An 18,289-nucleotide genomic window follows, 5' to 3' on the forward strand; every position below is an offset into this window, starting at 1 on the left:
AATTGCATTTACTTGGTACAATGGCTGCATGCAAAAGGGCCTAGTGTTCCAGGACCCTAGTTAGTTAATATTCATTGGGATTTTTTTGCACACAGCTGCCTGTGATGCCACCTCTGATGTCCAACCCAGGCTCTCACCCTCCAAGGAGTTGCGAAAGGTTGAGAGCTATGGATTATGTGTAGGATTGGTAAAGTGATAAGGAAGCCATGTGAGTTTTTTATTTTATGAATCGTAAGTGTAATGAATTGTTAAATCTGCGTTTTATCTATCTGTACTATTTCTGTATTGTTGTATAAAAATTTTTAGAAAACAAAAATATATGCATATTTTCTTTTATATTGGCCATCAAATAACTCAGCCCAGCTAGGCGTTCATTGATAACCTGAAGCTCGAACACGGTGAAGTATGCTCAGGATCAGCAGCAAAGTGGGTCATATATCAGGGCCCTCATTTATTCGCTCCACACTCCCCTGTCGTCTCACGCGAGCACCACCGCTCCCCTCCTGTCTCTCCGTCACCTTGCCTCCTAGTAATCTTCCTCTTCACATCCCGCCTCTCCCACTTTCACTTCAGTCAGCGGTAGACATGTCCCGTCATGCCTAGGGCGGAGCTCCGCCCTCTTCGAATTTGTTTTGGTAGAAGTGAGGTCGTGACTCGTGGGCTGTATCGCAGTAGCGCTGCAGTGCAGTCTCCAAGCTTAAGGTACCGCATGGAGACACACTGGGGTAGCAAGGGGTGTAGTAACGGGTGTGTGTTTCGTGTCAGCTCTGAGGAGCACTTTCATGCGCAATTGGGGATTACATAATTTGGTACGGGCAGGAGCGTTTTGAAGGTGGAACGGGCTGAAATTCTGGATGTCCGGGCTATATAGAAAAAGGAGTACGAGGAGCGTAGTGCGAGTGACTTTCCGAGGCTTGTTAGCGGATAGTCACATAGTGGAAATAAAACCTTTCGAGGGTGGTTCTCGCTGGACAGGTGGAAGTCAAGCGTAACTCTTTCTGAGGGCATGCTGATAGTGCGTGGAGCGTTTTTTGCATGGTGGGCATTGGGCACAGTTATTGCTGCAAATGGAAATTCTGAACTGTGGTTTCCCACCAGAGCGACGGAGGGGGTTGGGGTTGGGGGGAGGGGAGGGAAGGTGGATTTAGCCCGTGGTAGTTGGTGAGTCGGGAGAATTTGTTTAGACCCCGCTTTGCCATTATTCCCCCCTTATACATTTACATTTCGGGCCATTAATTGAATTAACAACTGGAAACTAACCCAAGAAAATCTTTGTCTATCATTTTGCAAATTATAAAATGTGCACATCTTATAAACCTACAAAACTGTATTGTCTGCAGAATACAATCTTAACATGCTTGTTCACCGAATTGTCAAATAGTCGTTCCAGTGGTCTAGTTGGTAACTCTTTCGACTCTGTTCCTGATGCTCGAGTCCCAGCTTCAGAAGCAAAACCAGATAATTTTCATGAGTGCCCAAATAGATTTACCCTGTCAAATCCGGCCCAATGGCGGAACTGTAGAAGAATAACTAATGGTAGTGCGGACTGCAGAACAATGGAGATCGTTCCAGTAGTATGGCTAGGAAATGCCTGTACATTGCAGTGAGGGTCATCCGGATTTCATCGTTTCATGAAGGTCACGTCACCCTGAAAATTATGTGATGAAGCAAGCTGGCCTTTATTTGCAGATCATTTGCACAGTGTGCACAGTTATGAATTTTTCCATTCATATGCGTTAGTTCAAAACCTTTTATTGTATTTTCAACAGAGATAACAGTAGACATTGCATATCTAATGCAAAGGCTCTCACAGAGGGAGCTAATATGTCAAAGTAAGAAAGTATATAATACATAAGTAACGAACAAGGCTGCAGGTACGCAGGGTGGAAATGCTTAGAATGTTCGAAAAAAGACCAAATCAGTTGATAGCGTTTGCTCTGTGAGTGGATCTCCATACGATTGTCCTCGCCCACAAATATACACGCCTTTTCTTCATCATGCCTGCTTCTGTGGTGACTCATCTACCGGGAAGTGAGAGGTTATGGGAAAGATGTGCATATCTCCAGTGGTGGAAATGGAAAAAATGTGGTGGAGGATCCCACAACACAAGGGCCAGGGAGGGGGAAGGGTTGGGGGCGGTACCTGAGGGTGTGTGGTCTAGAGGGGGCAGGGCTCGCAGTGGACATCCAGCAATGCTGGAATACGTAAAAAAATAATAATTTAGAAAAACGCCAGCGACGGCAGCATTGACTTTTATTGCCGGTGTTGGCACTGCTGTCGCAGGCGCTTTTTTTTTTTTTTTAAGTATTCCAGCACGGTTCATGGTCTTGGAAGGCTGACTCTGGCTGGATCCCGAGATCCGGCTCCATATCTGGTGCCGGATCTCGGATCCGCTGAGAGCCGGCCCAATGACCAGCACTGCATATCTCCCCTTTTGTAAACCGCACAAAGGAAGTGTGCCGTAAGTGTGGCTGTTGGGCTGATGAACTCTGGGCGAGTACTGCTGCCCTGCCCGTCTGTAAGGAGAAGGAGAGCTCCTGTGGAAACACTGCCGTATTTGACTTTACTCTCCTTGAAAGTAAACAACTCCTTTTTTCATGCTTCTGCACTTACTGAAGTTTACTGGACTCCTTATTGGACCTACGTTTGTTGCTGTACGCTCCCACTAAATTCTCCTATTTTCTTTTTTTCAGCCCGCCTCCTCCCAGCATTCCATATCAACTCCGAGCTCGCCCATCAGAAGTGTGCCGTAAGTGTGGCTGTGTGTTGTGTATTGTGTGGGGTGTTGTAAAACAGCTTAGCATTTTCTGCTGCTACTTGCATGGCATTTTTTCATGGCCTTTCCATCTAGCCTGAGCTGTTTTCTGAACTGCTGAGACTATTGCTTTGGACTGATTGTTGAACTGATTGATGTTATATATCAAAGTGCTGGTTCGATTTGTATTAAGTTGAGGCAATACTTTCTGTTCATTCCATCCATGGTGGTATAACCTGTCAGTACATAGTATGTAGCAAGAAGCCTCTATCTGGCGTGCTCATTGTTATAGAACACGTTTCTCGGTTGTGCTCTGGAATTCTACTGTAAAGGGGATTAACAGAGTGATAACTTATTGTGTTCTGAGAAACATAATTTTGTTACATTGAGCGGCACTTGTGGTGTTTTTCTGAACCCCGTTAAGACTGTCTGTCCAATATGGTCGGTAGCCTGCGGAGTGGGAAGTGTGTCAATATGGGAAGACTAAACCCTAGCCTTACTACTACTGTGCCAATTCAATTTCACACATCAACCGATGAGGAAGGGGCCCACTTTACCCACCAACTAATGTTAAAGCACTCTATGGGTGGTGATCGTGTTATGGATTCTGATACGGCACCTTGCAGTCTTCAGTCATTAGCGGTAGAACCTAATGATTCCTTGTGTGGACATAGTGCGCCTATAGTGGCACACAGCCCTCCAGATGAGGTGCGTGTGATGCCTTTTTACGCATGTAATTATGGCCAATACAGATGATTTCATTTTCTACTGCGTACCATGTACGTTTTTATTTATTCATTAAAAAAAATACTTTCCACCACTAGATGGCACTGTAGTGTTTCTTTTGTCATCCGCAGCATAGCAAGCGAGCAACATAATAAAGCAGGCACCCTTTTAAAATGTGTTCATACCCAACACGTCTAATTTACTTGATATGCTAAAAAGTAAAATTTGCTTTGATGTCCTTAGTTAAATGTTATTTAACCATGCATAACAACACGCTGGAGGTTTTGTGACAAATCTTCAAACCTAAGTGAATTTATGGCACAACTTATTTTTTGGTATGTTTTTAAAGCGCTGAAAATAAAGTGGGTAAATCAGGATGTTTTGCCTTTTGCATCTTATAGATTTCCATTCAGGATGTGGAAAATAAAGGTACAGTGATATTATTTCAGCACAAAATGCTGCTATAAGGATTTACATGTTGTCATGATGCTTTACTATGCAATTTGTTTATTTTGGAAGTAAACTCTGTAGCACAGTATTATTGTAGGTCTTGACACCCAAAACTTAAATTTTTGTTCCAAGTAAAACGTGGAAGAAGGTGGCTGTGCCCAAATTGAAAAGAGCGGGTTAAAATCCCAGCTTCTCTGTTTAGCGTTGGTGTGTGATGCTGGGCAAATAATGTAATCTCACCCTGACTTCAATTGCAAAAATTGGAGTGCTTATAAATGATTAAGTATACACCCTTACAATAGGACAGTTTTAACAAGTGTAGGGACACATGGGTGTATCCTGGTGCCCCTCTGCTAGTGGCACCAATACTGCTGCATAGAATTGCATTATTGCTGCACTGGCCCTCCCCCATTCTTGTAACACTGGGTTAGTCAGTGCACTAGAGATTCTAGTATAGCGTGCTGTGGTAAAACCAACATTACATTTTCTTTCGAAACTGGCGGTGTTAAAAGTTTTTCTGTGTTTGTTCAGAAAAAAATTCTTGCACAAACGCAGTAAAACTTTAAAGCTGTTACTTTCAAGCGTTTTAAAATCTACTATTTGATAGTTGGTCCCCACACCAGACCATGGGGGGGGAGCTGGGTAGAACAGGGGGGGCAGAGCCTCCCAAGTTTGCCCTGCCTATTTTCTGTAGTTGCTCCTCCCATCACGACTTAATCCCCCCCCCTTCTTGCCCCCGTAAATGTAGATTTTGTTGCACCCCTGCATGGGAGGGATGTCGTGTAGGTCGGCTTACTCTCACAAGTCACCGCTGCCCCTACCTCTCCCCTCAAAGTGCTGAAATAAAGGGGCGGGAGCCAACACATCTGCAATTATTTCTTTACTTTCTGCACCATGGCCCGTTGCAAACCTGCTCTGTAATGTATAATTCATAAAGTTATGCTGGCTGTAGTAAGACGTGCGCTTGCTGTTGGGCTATACCACGAGGGATGGGTCATTACCCCATGCAGGGATGAACGGTTCCATTAGCCTGAACTGAATATATTTGCCAGTAGCACATGCACGGAGGCCGTGTGCTACTGGCACATGCAGAAAAGAGATGCTCAATTAGCATGTGCAGAGAGTAGACGTGCTGCTGCATGTGTACGCAGGCTATGCCAACAACATGTGGAAAGGGAGTATGTGTTCTTACATAGCACTTTTAGCCAAATTCCAGCTTTGAAGCACTGTGGTGTCATTATCCCATTTCGAATGGTACTTGATTTATTACAGCAAAACTGAGAAGAATGCCAGGGGAGCCCTGTTGTACATTGTGGTGGGGGCTGGCGAGGACATGTTCGAGTCAAGCTGAATAAGGAAAGGGAGGGGGGATCGGGTACATTTGGCCCCAGTGCCTTTTGGCCATTTCCAGCACTGATAGTAACTTGTGTGAAAGGTCATTCGTCATTATTGCATTTCTTGTAAGAAAGAAGCGACTTCTCTGCAGTCTTCCCTCTGCGGCACACCCATCAAGGCTGCGTCACGTAATTGGAACTTGGAAAGTGCAGCCCACCCTCCTGCCCGGTAGTTTTCCACCCTTTCTTTGGATGCAATGTTAGCATGTGCTTTGCCAACATCAGCCTGTGCAGAAGGGAGCCCTGCCGTTAAGACTGGTAGAGAGGAGGTGTGCTGTTATAGCATGGGCAGAGGAGATGCTACGTTAGCACTTGCAGAGAAGAAATGTCCCCGTAGTAAGTACTTAGTAAAAGTGTGTATTTTGCAGATTCCATGGAACAGAAGTGCAATTGGCATGCAGAGCCGAGATGTGCCGTTAGCATGTGCAGAGATAGGAGGTGGAGTTTGCACATGCTAACTGCACATCCCGTCGCTGCACAGGATGTGCAGTTAGTATGTGCAGGGATGGGATGTGCAGTTAGCATGTGCAGAGAGAGTATGTACCTTTAGCATGTGCGTAGAGAAGGCGTGTCATTAGCATGCACACAGTTAGCACGCATGTAGAGAGAGCTGTCCGACTAGTATGTGCACAGAGAAGATGCACCATTAGCAGACGAGAAGAGATGTTCCAATAGCATGTGCAGAGAAGATATTTTAGGTCACTATGGGTAGACATATGTCCTGTCAACGTGTGCAAATATCAGGCTTGCTAAACAGAAATTGTTCTATCAATATGTGAAAACAATGTCTGCCATTAGCATATGCATAGAGATGTGCTGTTAGCATGCGCACCGTGTAAAGGTGCAATTTAAACATGCAAATTACACAAATTTGCTCTTCAAATGCTAACAGCACATCTCTGAACATGCTGAAAGGAGATGTGCCTTTACCATGTGCACAGAGTACGTGTCTTACTCGTTAGTATGTGTCAAGAGGAGATGGGTAGCCAGCATGTTCAGGGAGGATATAGGCCATTATCAAATGAAGTGATGTGCTGTTACTATGTGCTCAGAAAGGATGTGCCGTTTGCATGTGGAGTTAAGGGCTAAGCACAAGCCAGAAAACTTGATCTAAAACACTTTTGGTCTACGGGTCTGATTTTACGTATGCATTGGGTATATGTGTTGGATAAATTTTACTCTCTTGCAGAGGAGAAAACTAATTTTTACTCTCTTGAAATTACATTTAGTCTCTAATTAGAAAAATCATGCGTAAAATACTGCCACCTCAAAATCTTATCTGGGGCACTGGTGGCACAGGTTCATGTAAATGTTCTGATGGGGTTTGGGCACCCTATGTTTGAAACCCCAGGGGTACGACCAAATGGTAAAACGGGATTCAGTCCTGCTGGTTATGTGAATTCCTTATTTACCTAAAATGAACATTTTACCAATTGCATTTCTGATGTATCAATATTGGCCCCTACGCTCCAGGCGGGAATGGAGTAAGCGGTTCAGTGTGTCACTGGGACATTCTTCCCCTTTATCGGTGCTACCATCTGAAGTTGAAGAGATTTGCTTGCATAGCTTTCACGGGGGAATTGCAGAGGAGCACTTTCCTTATACTCTGTATCGCCCTTCTACAAGATCTCCTACCTCCCCTGTACATAGCCCAAAACCTAGAAAGGATGATGCAGGAAAGGAGCTGAGGTTGCCCAGAGTCAATGCCAAGAGGCATTGACTCTGGGCATCTGTCTATCAAAACAGATCTTAATAGCGTTGCAGACTCCAGTAATGGGCCTGGTCCTGGCCAGACTAATGACTCTTATTGTTCCTCTTTCCTGGTGATCAGTCAAATTCTTAATCTTCTAGATAAAGGCCCCGATAAAACCCATGTGGACCATGACATTATTAAACTCTCAATTGGTGATCTCAACAGGAAAATGAGCAAATTGGAGGGCTTTTATTGCCCATGCAAATTTCCAGGTAAAAAAAATATGCACCTTGGATTCATTGATTGAAAAACTGCAGTTCCCAAATGCTCACAATACTGTCACTGAATCTATGCAAACTCTCCCCTGTGTCAACTCTGGGAATCTGGCATTAAGAACCTACGCCCAAGCAGTTTGTGGTGACGACGCGGAGGTTGATGTTGAAATGAAGCCCTCCAATGCCCTTTTGCTTGATACAGTAAAAAATTAAACGCTCTCAAATTAGATGATGCATTTAGATTCTTAACAACTGAGAGGTTACAGCACTATGAGGAGGAAAAGGATGGGTTTGTTCACTGTGAATCAACCAATTACATTTCAGGGGCAAGGTGACGCTCTAAATAGCCCGTCGCCACTTGTTGAGGTTAGTGACCAGTTACAATAAAGATAAATCTGATGAACCGATTGAAAATGATTCTATTAACTATAATAATACCCTTGATTCCAACGGCAGACTTTATTCTGGTAAGCTCAAAAGGGCTCACACGATAGCTCTCAATTGCACGAATAATGCAAGAAAGAAAACTAATATTCAGGGAAAAAAATCCAAAAATGTATCCGACATAAAAACCAACTCCTCGAAACGGTGGCGGTATCGGGGCAGAGAGCTTGCGTGAGCTCGTCAGCCCACTGGTTGGCCCAGGGACACTTCCGAGAAGGCTTACTTGCCCGTTTTGATGAAGGTGCTGAGAATAGTTGGTCCCACTATTCCAATGGGTCAAAGCGTCTTCGCAGACCAGATGCAGAGGGGTCCCACGGACGACATCGGGCTCAGGGTGCCAAACCTTCCAGCGTTTCACTAGTGGTTCCTCGACTCGGCATCTTAGTTTCAGGATACTTGGTTCCTATCCTTCGTTCAGTGAGAACTCCAGAGGTCGACATGGTATGGGTGTTTGGGGCCTTCTCTTATCCAGAATCTCCTTCGCGCCACAACAAAGAGGACCCAATGGGAGATCTGCTCACATACAGGCATACCATACGTGAACCAATCACGGACCACAGTGGTCCCAGGCATTCACAGCACTCCAGACTCTCTGGTACCCAGGATGTGTATTGGCACCAGACGTTCCAGCCCACTTCCTGTAGGCACACCCACAAGGCATGCAGAAGCACACGAAAGTTTGGCGTTTTGTGGCAGAATGCCCAAATAAGGACTGACCCGGGTTGGCTCGACCTGGGAAAGGGGAATGGGCAAGATGGCCAAAGGACAGGACAAAAAACCTTGTGGCGTGGCCATTTTGGAGCCAGGCCATCTATTTGTGTCAAACGCGGTTATCGCGGTTTACCTTGGAGGAAAGGGTTAAAAATATACGAATGAGAAGCTGCCACCAGCCCTGTCCAAGGCATTTCTAAAAAATCCTTCGAGAGTATCTAGGGCCTTTTGAAAATGACTAATAGACCCAAGTGTAGTGTACTCGACGGTGCATTGTACACTTGTTATGTTGCAACAGTGGAAAGGACTAAGAGAAACAAAGTCTCCCAGAATTGACTGTCTTTAAGAACATGTCAGTTTCCCCATAACATGGGAGTGAAAAAGCCCAGGGGAGTGCAGCAGAAGGTTGTGTTCCTCTGGTAAAGTCAGACTATGGTGTTCAGACATCAGCAAAAAGTTGGGGGGTACACAACTGGAGGGAAAATTACACATAAATGGGAATCTTTCCTAACATCGCTGAATACAAACGTAACCGAAACAATGCTTTTGGATCCCTCCTTAAGCTGAATCTGACCTATTCCAATTATATTGTTTCTAAACACTGAATTGGTCAGAAGTATAGAAATCGGCTAAAAATAATGAAACATCAGAACCATCGTGAGGAAAATCAAAGATTGTTGGCTCTTATGTAAGAGAGATGTTCGTAATATATGGGCCATTTTAAGAGATCCAGAAAATAATCATACTTGCAACCTTGCCTTTTCCATCGCGGCTAATGTCTGGCAAACATACATTGAAGCAAAGTTTCAGTTACCACTGCTATTCAAACACGGTGATTCTGGGATATTGCATTCCATGTATCCCTTGCATTCCATGCAAATTGGTCCTTTTCTATTGAGGACATCCTGTGGGCCATTGGGCAGTTGGCATCTTCTAAGGCGGCCGGACCAGATGGTATCCCTCCCTGTCTAATCAAATCTGATCCCCAATTTTGGGCTGCTATTCTCTTCGCCAAATTCGATTATATTCTGCGTACCTACCAGTCATATTCCATCGTCTTGGCAGACCTATCTCTTTCATGGATTCGGCCGCAAAGGTGTTTTGCCATTCTTCTTCTGAAGCATCTTGAGAAATATATTGTTGAAAACGATATCTACTCTAAATTCCAAGTTGGATTTCGAAAGCAGATGAGCACGTCTCTTAATGCTATTGCGGTTGCTAACTTGTTTGCAGTGTCCAAATCTTCAAACGCTGGCCCTTTTTTATGTCAGCATTAGATTTGTCATCAGCGTTTGACTCTGTGGTTAGGGAATTATTGTGGTTCAAGATGTTGATGTTGGGCTTCCCCCCGCCCCCAAGGCTTGTTCAATTGGTCGCATTGCTCCACACTAATACCTCCTTTTCTTTTCAAGTGTGGATAAACCAAGAGAGAGCGCTTACTCCTCGTTTTCCAACTGCAACGGGGGTAAAGCAAGGTTGCAATCTTGCTGCAACATTGTTTAACCTCTCCATGTGTGATATCAATACACTGTGGAATGATCGGGCAATGTATCCAGCGAGATTGGGTAAATTACAACTGCACTGGGTATGTTTTACGGATGATATTTTGCTGCTAGATAGGACACCGTTTGGTTTACAGTGAAGCTCAATAAATACGCAAATTATGCCAAAACCCACAATCTTCAAGCAGATTCCCTAAAGTCAAAAATCATATTCACGAATAGAAAACGCATTAAATCTTATCAATCGAATATAGCAGGTTTAAATATTCAACGTGTCAATTCCTTACGTTACTTGGGTTCTACCATCTCAGACTCTGAAAGCATGGACAGCTGGCTTAAAGGCCAAAGCACGTCCATTACTCTCTCAAATGAGAATAAAATATTTAACAAATATTGTACAATTTCATTGTTACCTCTTGTTGATTTCTATGTGTTGAAAGTGGAGCCCACCTTACTGTTCGTCCTAGACATTTGTCTTGTGAATTTAGATGCTGGTTTGAACATGTTACAAGGTCAACTATGGAAAGGTACGTTGGGTTTGGCGATGGCCATCCCGAACTCCATAATTTGGCATGAATTAGGGCTCCTGTCGCTCTCATCAAGAACCACATGGCGGAAGTTAGCATCCTATGTTAAAATGCTGGTTCCTAAAAGGAACTTTCAGGATTTGAACGCTATATTGGCTGATGCTAATGTGTCCTCAATGGTCTCTTTTTGAGGCACTAATGGAGGCTACTCTCACACAAATTAATGCTACCGTTCAGGATCTAGCGGCAGGGCTTCCTAATGTAAAATTAAAACTATACGAAATGGATTGGATCAGGACCATCGATGCCAATCACACTTATAAGACATACACGGAGTATGCATCATTCGTAAGAAAAAGGCTTGTACGATCAAGTTACGTACATTTCTTTGAGCAAAAGCCAGGTAAATATATATTCGGTTTAAATTAAACCAATTTCCAACTTTGGAGCGAGCTCAGTACACATTTGTTGGTACATTTTGCAATAAGAGAATACAAGAAGAAACAATCAAACATTTAGTGGTTTATTGCCCGTATTTCGAACAAGACCGTTAAAACTTGTTGGGTTCTTTTTATCCACAGGCTACGTTTGTTGCGCGTCAGTCATTTTGGGAAAGAAGTATGTGTGAGGATAATACTTGCTTTCTAGTGGCATTAACTAGACTTTTGTTTAAAATTGAAGTTTTGTTGGACAAAAATTAGGTTCCTCTCTAACGTTTGTTTCAATGAGTATTGTTTGAAGTTCTAAGCAAATAGTACAACGTTTTGTTTAGTTGTGCCCCTGGGCATACATTGTCAATCTGGTAAAGTGATGATGGGAATATAATGTGTGTTGGATCTGTCCGCAAAGTTTTCAGCAATTTAGGATGATATATTTCGCATAATTTCCATTCGGGTGGCACGTATTCACAACTTGAAAAGTTGCATCAACTTCATGTGCAAATGCAAACATTTGCTGTTTTACTCTGCTGTTGAGAAAAGCTGTTTTTTTTTTACTTGTAATGTTTAACTGAATGCTAAAATGTACTTAAATGAGATGTTTTATATATGAATAAGATTATGTTTGATGATATTATGGAATTTAAGTGTTGACCCGTTTTAGGGTAAGTGTCTGTAGCGATTGTATTGTGTAACTAACGAATTTGAATGTGTATCCTAAAATTTGATTGTTTTTGATTTATGTTGATTCCTATGTCAAATAATTTATTGTATAATATTTTGAGATTTATTATATTTGATAGTTGATGAGAGTTTTGTAAAAGTTTCTAGTAAACCAAATAAAAATATAATTTTTATTTAAACGCACAAAGTAAAATAATAGTAAAGGTAAACATACAACGTTTAGTATAACAGTCTTTAAGTCTCTTTACTAATTTCTTCTTCCTTCTGGGTCTCTGAAAACTCTGTTTCTGGTTGATTTTGCTGTGGTGAGAAGGTTGCGACATGTTATAATGTGTGGAAGTTTCCAGCAGTATTCTCAAATTCAGCTATGCAACAGTATAATGGGGGCTGGGAGGCTGATTGTGAGATTTCCCAGCAAGCAATGGGGTGTATCCAACTATTAGATAATAAATGATCCTGGAACCGGAACATTTGTATATACATTTAAATTAAATAATAACTAGAGCCGCCTGCAATTGTCTTGCCATCATGTTTTCCATTATATTGCGCTACTTTTGCAGGATATATCTCCCTCATAATTCCATGTCAAGACCAGAGGCGAGCATTATGCTTCAACTTAATACTACTCTTCAGCAGTTTCAACAGTGCTTGCCCAGTCCATATGTCACTTCCTGTATCTTAACTCCTCCTTCTTTTACTGCTCTTCAGCAGATAAGTACACTTTTTTTACCTCACATACAAAGTGCATGTAATCTAAGGTTTCCTTAAATAGAACGTTAATTTAGTTCAGAGAATAACTGGTATAGTATGTCTTGTGATAGATCAATGGCAGTTATACCTATGTAAATGTAACAAGCGTTGTAACATTTATGCCGGCATAAGGATACCAGTGCTTTAATAATGAGACCAGAAGCCTGTAGACTAGCCCCAGAGAGCGAAGCGAAACGCAACAATAGAGAAAGGGGTTTGGGACCAGAGTCGCATTATCGACACATTTGGGGGCCCATCTCCCTTCCAGAAAGAGGCAGTCAAGCCTCACCTTTGCGAGGTGCGGGCAGCACTGCATTATCGAAGCAAGAGCGAGCAGGCCACCCCCGCGAGGGAGGAGCCAACTCGCCGCCCAGAGAAAAGAATGGATATCGCAATAAACCTGGCTGCGCGGTGAACAGCATTTACAGTTGAAATAACAAACTACCAACCTGCCCGCGGCAGTGATTAGCCGAATATATTTGCGGATAGTAGCGAGCGACTCGCTAACTGTTAGCAGCTCCTCAAGAGGATGAAAGAAGCTTGCGCAGAGCCATAGGTGTACCCTACTAAGCAGAGCTAGCAGAAGGGACAAACGAGGGAAAAAACAGAGCGCCCCATCAGGGCAACTAAGACCTTTACAGACAGAAGAATTCCAGGTGCTAGCCACAAAAAGAAAAAATAATACAAACCTATAAACAGGAATTATTTCCGGACTTTCAAGTAGTTACAACCATCCCAACGTAGCGGTGGGTGTGCCACTCAACCTGCGAAGTCCAGGCACCGGCACAAAGATCCTTGAAAACATGTCTGAATTAGAGTGGAGCAAGGAGGAGCAGGCACAAGACCTAGCTGACAGCTTCAAAGAGGTGCTAAGGAGCTTGTTGGTGGATGCAGTGGCTCAAGGGGTCAAACTCCTAAGATAGGTTGGTGACATTGGAATCATTGCTCAGCCAGCCAAGGAAAAGCACCGAAGTAATACGAAGCATGCCCACAGAGACCGAGCGAAAGAGATGCTTTCCTTCAGAGATCACCGGTGCCAAGCCTCAGGACCCCCTCCCCAGGGGAAGATAATATGGGAAACGCAATTGGAGACTCAGATGAAGAGGAGTCGCCAGAAGCTGTCCTATCCTCGCAAGAGGAACGGGAAGCCAGAAGAAGACTGGCCCAAACCGTCCGGAGGCAAGCGTATGCAAAAAGAAAAGCACATAGAAGGAGAAGAAGAGGAAATAAGACATGCTCGAGCCTGAGAATATCAGGATCCCCAGGTCAACAGACTGGCAACCTTCGTTCAGAGTATCTAGATACATGGCTCACAGACTCAGGAAAGCACTAGACGAGACAAGGCAACGCATGAGAGCGGAATGCCCCCGTCCAGACTTACCAGGCAAGGTGGCAGAAGCACCGGAGCTCGGTCCAAAGATGCTGGATTTCGTCACCAAGACAAATCGAGACCTACGCAAGGGGATAGACAGGTCATGGAGAAGCTGCCAAGAAAAGGTTCTGGACCAAGCAGGTCCTTTGGCAAAAATAATGCACCTAGCGGAACGCGCTAGAGACACAGGAAGCGACCTGGACACTCTAGCAAACTAGGCCCAGAGAGCAGTCTGCCTGCTGGGTAATGCAAATTGCCCAATATTCTCAGAAAGGAGAAGAGGCCTCGTTTTGAAGATTGACACAAACATAGGTGACTTAGCCACCCACGAGGCAGGAGAAATGGCCTGAGGGCTCTTATTCGGGGAGACTTTTGGCAAAGAAATGGGGAGGTTCGTGGGTTTTTGCCAGGACTGGCTGCTATAGAGGTCAAGCAGCCAGTCGATTTTCAAGGTGCAAGGAGGCCTCAAAACAACAGAGCCCATTACTGGGAAAACAAGCAACCGGACTCGTTCTTCCCCAGCAGAGGCCGTTTCCCCAGAGGCCTTAAAGGTAGAGGACCATGAAGAGGACAAAGCCTCAGCACAGGTGAGAGAGCGTGCAGGCCCACCCGTGGGGGGCAGGGGGAGAACGCGGACATTTTGGCAACATTGGCACACGCTTTCCAGCGATGCATGGGTGCTGCAAACAGCCAGAGGATTACAGTTAGTTTGTTCCGAAGCCAGTGCAGACGATTACCCTGCAAGCGATCCACATAGAGCAAGCAGAGAGAGTCGCCTGCAACACGAGCTTGAGCAGCTCAAACGAAAAAGGACCATAGAGCCATGCCCGACGACACAGTGGTTTTATAAGCAACATGTTCTTGGTCCACAGGAAAGAGAAAGTGAGACCAGTCATTAATCTGACAGAACTCAATAGCTGGGTGTTATGCTGACATTTCAAGATGGAGGGTATTCACCAGCTGTGAGACACTTTAAGAGAAGGAGACGGGTTAACCAGGATAGACTTAAAGGCACATACCTCACCGTCCCCGTACAGGAGGATTTCCAACCCTTTCTAGCGTTACAGCTGTGACGGGGCGGTTTTGGCAATTCAAGACCATGCCTTTCGGCCTAGTGTCAGCGCCATGGCCATTCAACAAGCTCTTGAAGCCAGAAACGGCAGCGATCAGAGAGCAGGGAATCCGTATGATCATCTATCTGGATGTATGTTGCTACTGGTGGACAACAGGGACCCTGAACCCTGAAGTATCAGACAATATGGGTAATGGAGCTTCGGCTCTCTGGGGTTCTTCGTGAATAAGGAGAAATCGTAGACGACCCCAGCAAAGAAATTGGAATTCCTAGGCTTCATGCTAGACACCAAACCTGCGACCCTTGAGCTCCCAGCCAGAAAGATTTGCGACATCAAGAGAGAGATCAGGCTATGTCTAGCCAAACAAGTAATATCGCTCAGAACGCTAGCGAGAATAGTAGGATTACTAGCATCATCCATCCAAGCCATCTTCCCAGGTCTCCTGCGCTATTGAGCTCTACGGAGACTGAAGATAAAGAATCTTCAGCAGGGTCTGAGATATCACCAAACCGTCCCACTAGACTCTGTGTCCGTCACGGAACTGAAATGGTGGTTGAAGAACATGGACGCCTGGAACGGGCAAGCCATCTTCCAGCCAGATCTAATTATAGAATTGGACGCCAGCAGAATATGATGGGGAGCGTGTTGCGGCACGCTAGAGACCGGAGGAAAATGGAGCTCAGAAGAACTGCAGCTTCACACAAATTTAGGTCACTGGCAGGATCCTTCTTGATCAAAGCTTTTACGAAAGGGAAAGCCAACTTGTGCATTCTGCTGAAGATGGACAACATCTCAGCTGTGAAATCTATTAATCACCTAGGAGGAACCAGATCCATGCTCCTAGCAGGACTAGCGAAGGGCCTTTGGCATTTTTGCCCACAGCGGAATACCTACCAGGCAAGCTCAACGTAGTGGCAGACTGGAACTCCCGATACCTGACAGATTCCAACGACTGGAAATTAGACCTAGAGGTATTCCAGCGGCTTGAGCAATTATGGGGGCCAATATGCATAAACCTATTTGTACTGCGACTGAACGCACAGAAAGAAAACTACTGCAGCTGGATATTAGACCATCGGCTCCAGGAGTCAATGCATTTCTGCAAGATTGGAGAGGAAAGACTACTCTACGCGTTCCTCCCCTCCCCCCTTAGTAATGATGAGCAAAGTATTAGCGTAAGTGCGACGGGAGGGAGCAGAACTGGTGCTCATTGCTCCTATGTGGCAGGCCCAAGTGTGGTTTCCCACTTTGATGGAGAAAGTCAGACTTTCCGCGTATTCTACCAGACGCAGAATGCCTGCTCACGGATCCTGCTGGGTCATGTCATCCTCTGATAGTGTGCAGGATATCAGGAGATGCTGGGCTTTGCCAGGAATTTTGAAGGTGGCAGCAAAGCTCATTGCAGAGTTGTGGGCTTCATCCACTCGGAGGAGCTGCAAATCGGCTTGGAACAAATGGTCGACCTGGTGCAGAGGAAGACATAGTCATTCCTTTTCTGCCCCTATGGTAGCAACCCTAAATGTTTGGGCTCATATATTGCAAGATGGTAAGGCATTCAGGACTATTGTAGCCTATAGATCAGCGATCACAGCACCTACCAATAGATGGGACTCCGGTAGGGTAACACCCCGCAGTAGTGAGGCTCATAAGAGGCCTGTTTAAAAGCCCCTCCTGGAACCGAGATATGCGCAGCTGTGGGACGTGACGATAGTGTTGCGCCTCTTAGCGAGCTGGCCAACAAATAAGTACCTATCCTTGAAACAGTTATCAGATAAACTAGCCATGTTACTATGCCTAGTGTCATGCAGGAGAGTAATGATATCGGATCACTAGAAGTGAACGGATTCAGGACAGAGGGAGTTACTTTTACCCCAGCTAAAAGAACAAAGATGAACTCCACATCAATATCATATCCGTACCTACCAGAGCACCCAAAATGGTGCATAGCGGCATGCATCAGAGAGTACGAAGGCAGGACAGCCAAGTATAGACCGACAGGAGTTGCACAGCTATTAATTGCGCGTAGGAAGCCCTATCAAGCTATAGCGACAGCCACCTGTTAGGAAAGATTTCCATTCCATGTGTAATTTTCCCTCCAGTTGTGTACCCCACAACTCTTTGCTGATGTTACACTATAGTCTGACTTTACCAGAGGAGCACTGCCTTCTGCTGCACTCCCCTGGGCTTTTCACTCACTTTATCATGGTGAAACTGACATGCCCTTACAGTCAGTCAATACTGGGAGACTTTGTTTCCCTTAGTCCTTGTCGATGTTGCAACTTTTCTGCAGCATGTTGCAAGTGCACAATGTACCTTCCAGTATAGTGCACTTGGGTCTTCCTGTCATTTCTAAAGGCTCTAGATACTCTCGAAGGATTGTTTTAGGCGAAGTGCAGGTGTGCCTTGGACAGGGCTGCTGGCAGCTTATCTTTTCATGTATTTTTCCTGCCAAGTAAACCGCGTTTACCACAAATGGGTGGCCTGGCTCCAAAATGGCCATGCCACGAGGTTCTTTGTCCTGTCCTTTGGCCATCTTGCCCCTTCATCTTCGTCAGGTCGAGCCAACCCGGATCAGTCCTTATTTGGGCATGCATTCTCCCTCAAAACCCTAAGCTTTTGCTGGCTTTGCATGCCTTGTCTGTGTGCTTCCAGGATGTGGGCTGGCCTGTCTGGTTTCAATACAAATCCTGGGTGCCAGAGAGTCGGGTGTTTTGTGAATGCCTGGGACCACTGTGGTGCATGATTGGTCCACTTATGGCATGCCTGTATATGAGAAGATCTCCCATTGGGTCCTCTTCGTTTTGGCACGAAGGAGATTTTGGATAAGAGAAGGCTCCAACACCTATACCATGTCGATCTCTGGAATTCTCTCTGAACGAAGGATAGGATCCAAGTATCCTGAAACTAAGATGCTGAGTCGAGGAACCGCTGGCGACCCGCTGGAAGGTTTGGCACCCTGAGACTGCTGTTGTCCCGCACGACCCCTCTGCATCTGATCGAACAAGAAGGTCTGCGAAGACGCTTCAACTCATTGGAATAGTGGGACTAACTATTCTCGGCACCTTCATCAAACCCTGCAAGTAAGCCTTCTCGGAAGTGTCCCTGGGCTAACCAGTGGGCTGACCAGCTTGCGCAGGATCTTTGCTCTGTCACCACTGCCATTTCGAGGAGGCCCTCGAAACTTGGTACATCGCAAGCTCTGTGTTCATGGCACTCTCACACTGAATTTTTTACACTTGGCGTTCCCAGGTCTGGAGTAAAGAGAGCGCCCGAACTGGAGTACACGCGGTTACCGTGTCACCCAGCCATGGTGACGAACTTTGCAAGTGCATTGCAGCTGTGACCATCTGTGCCCTGAAGCCTGCTACAGTGAAACTGGCCTGAGCCACCAGGAGCGGAGAAATCGCCATCAACGCTGTCACTTCACCGCTGAAAGCCGCAGAGCCACGAGATTGCCGCATTTGAACCTGCAACCGAATTGGACTCGACTGCCGAA

The 18,289-nt window shown here is 45.1% G+C and overlaps 1 protein-coding gene across 1 annotated transcript in view; it reads left to right on the forward strand.

The window, feature by feature from the left end:
* Positions 1 to 462: 462 nt before the first annotated feature.
* Positions 463 to 18,289, forward strand: part of NEIL1 (nei like DNA glycosylase 1) — a 152,572-nt gene continuing 134,745 nt past the window's right edge. Inside the window, exons 1-2 of the mRNA XM_069624548.1 lie at positions 463 to 702; positions 2,694 to 2,749. Of these exons, the coding sequence (XP_069480649.1) occupies positions 596 to 702; positions 2,694 to 2,749 (163 nt within the window). The 5' untranslated portion in view covers positions 463 to 595. The remainder of the gene's footprint in view (positions 703 to 2,693; positions 2,750 to 18,289) is intronic.

Source organism: Ambystoma mexicanum, chromosome 11 (genome assembly GCF_040938575.1).
Source record: "Ambystoma mexicanum isolate Mex_15411 chromosome 11, UKY_AmexF1_1, whole genome shotgun sequence".
NCBI lineage: Eukaryota > Metazoa > Chordata > Amphibia > Caudata > Ambystomatidae > Ambystoma > Ambystoma mexicanum.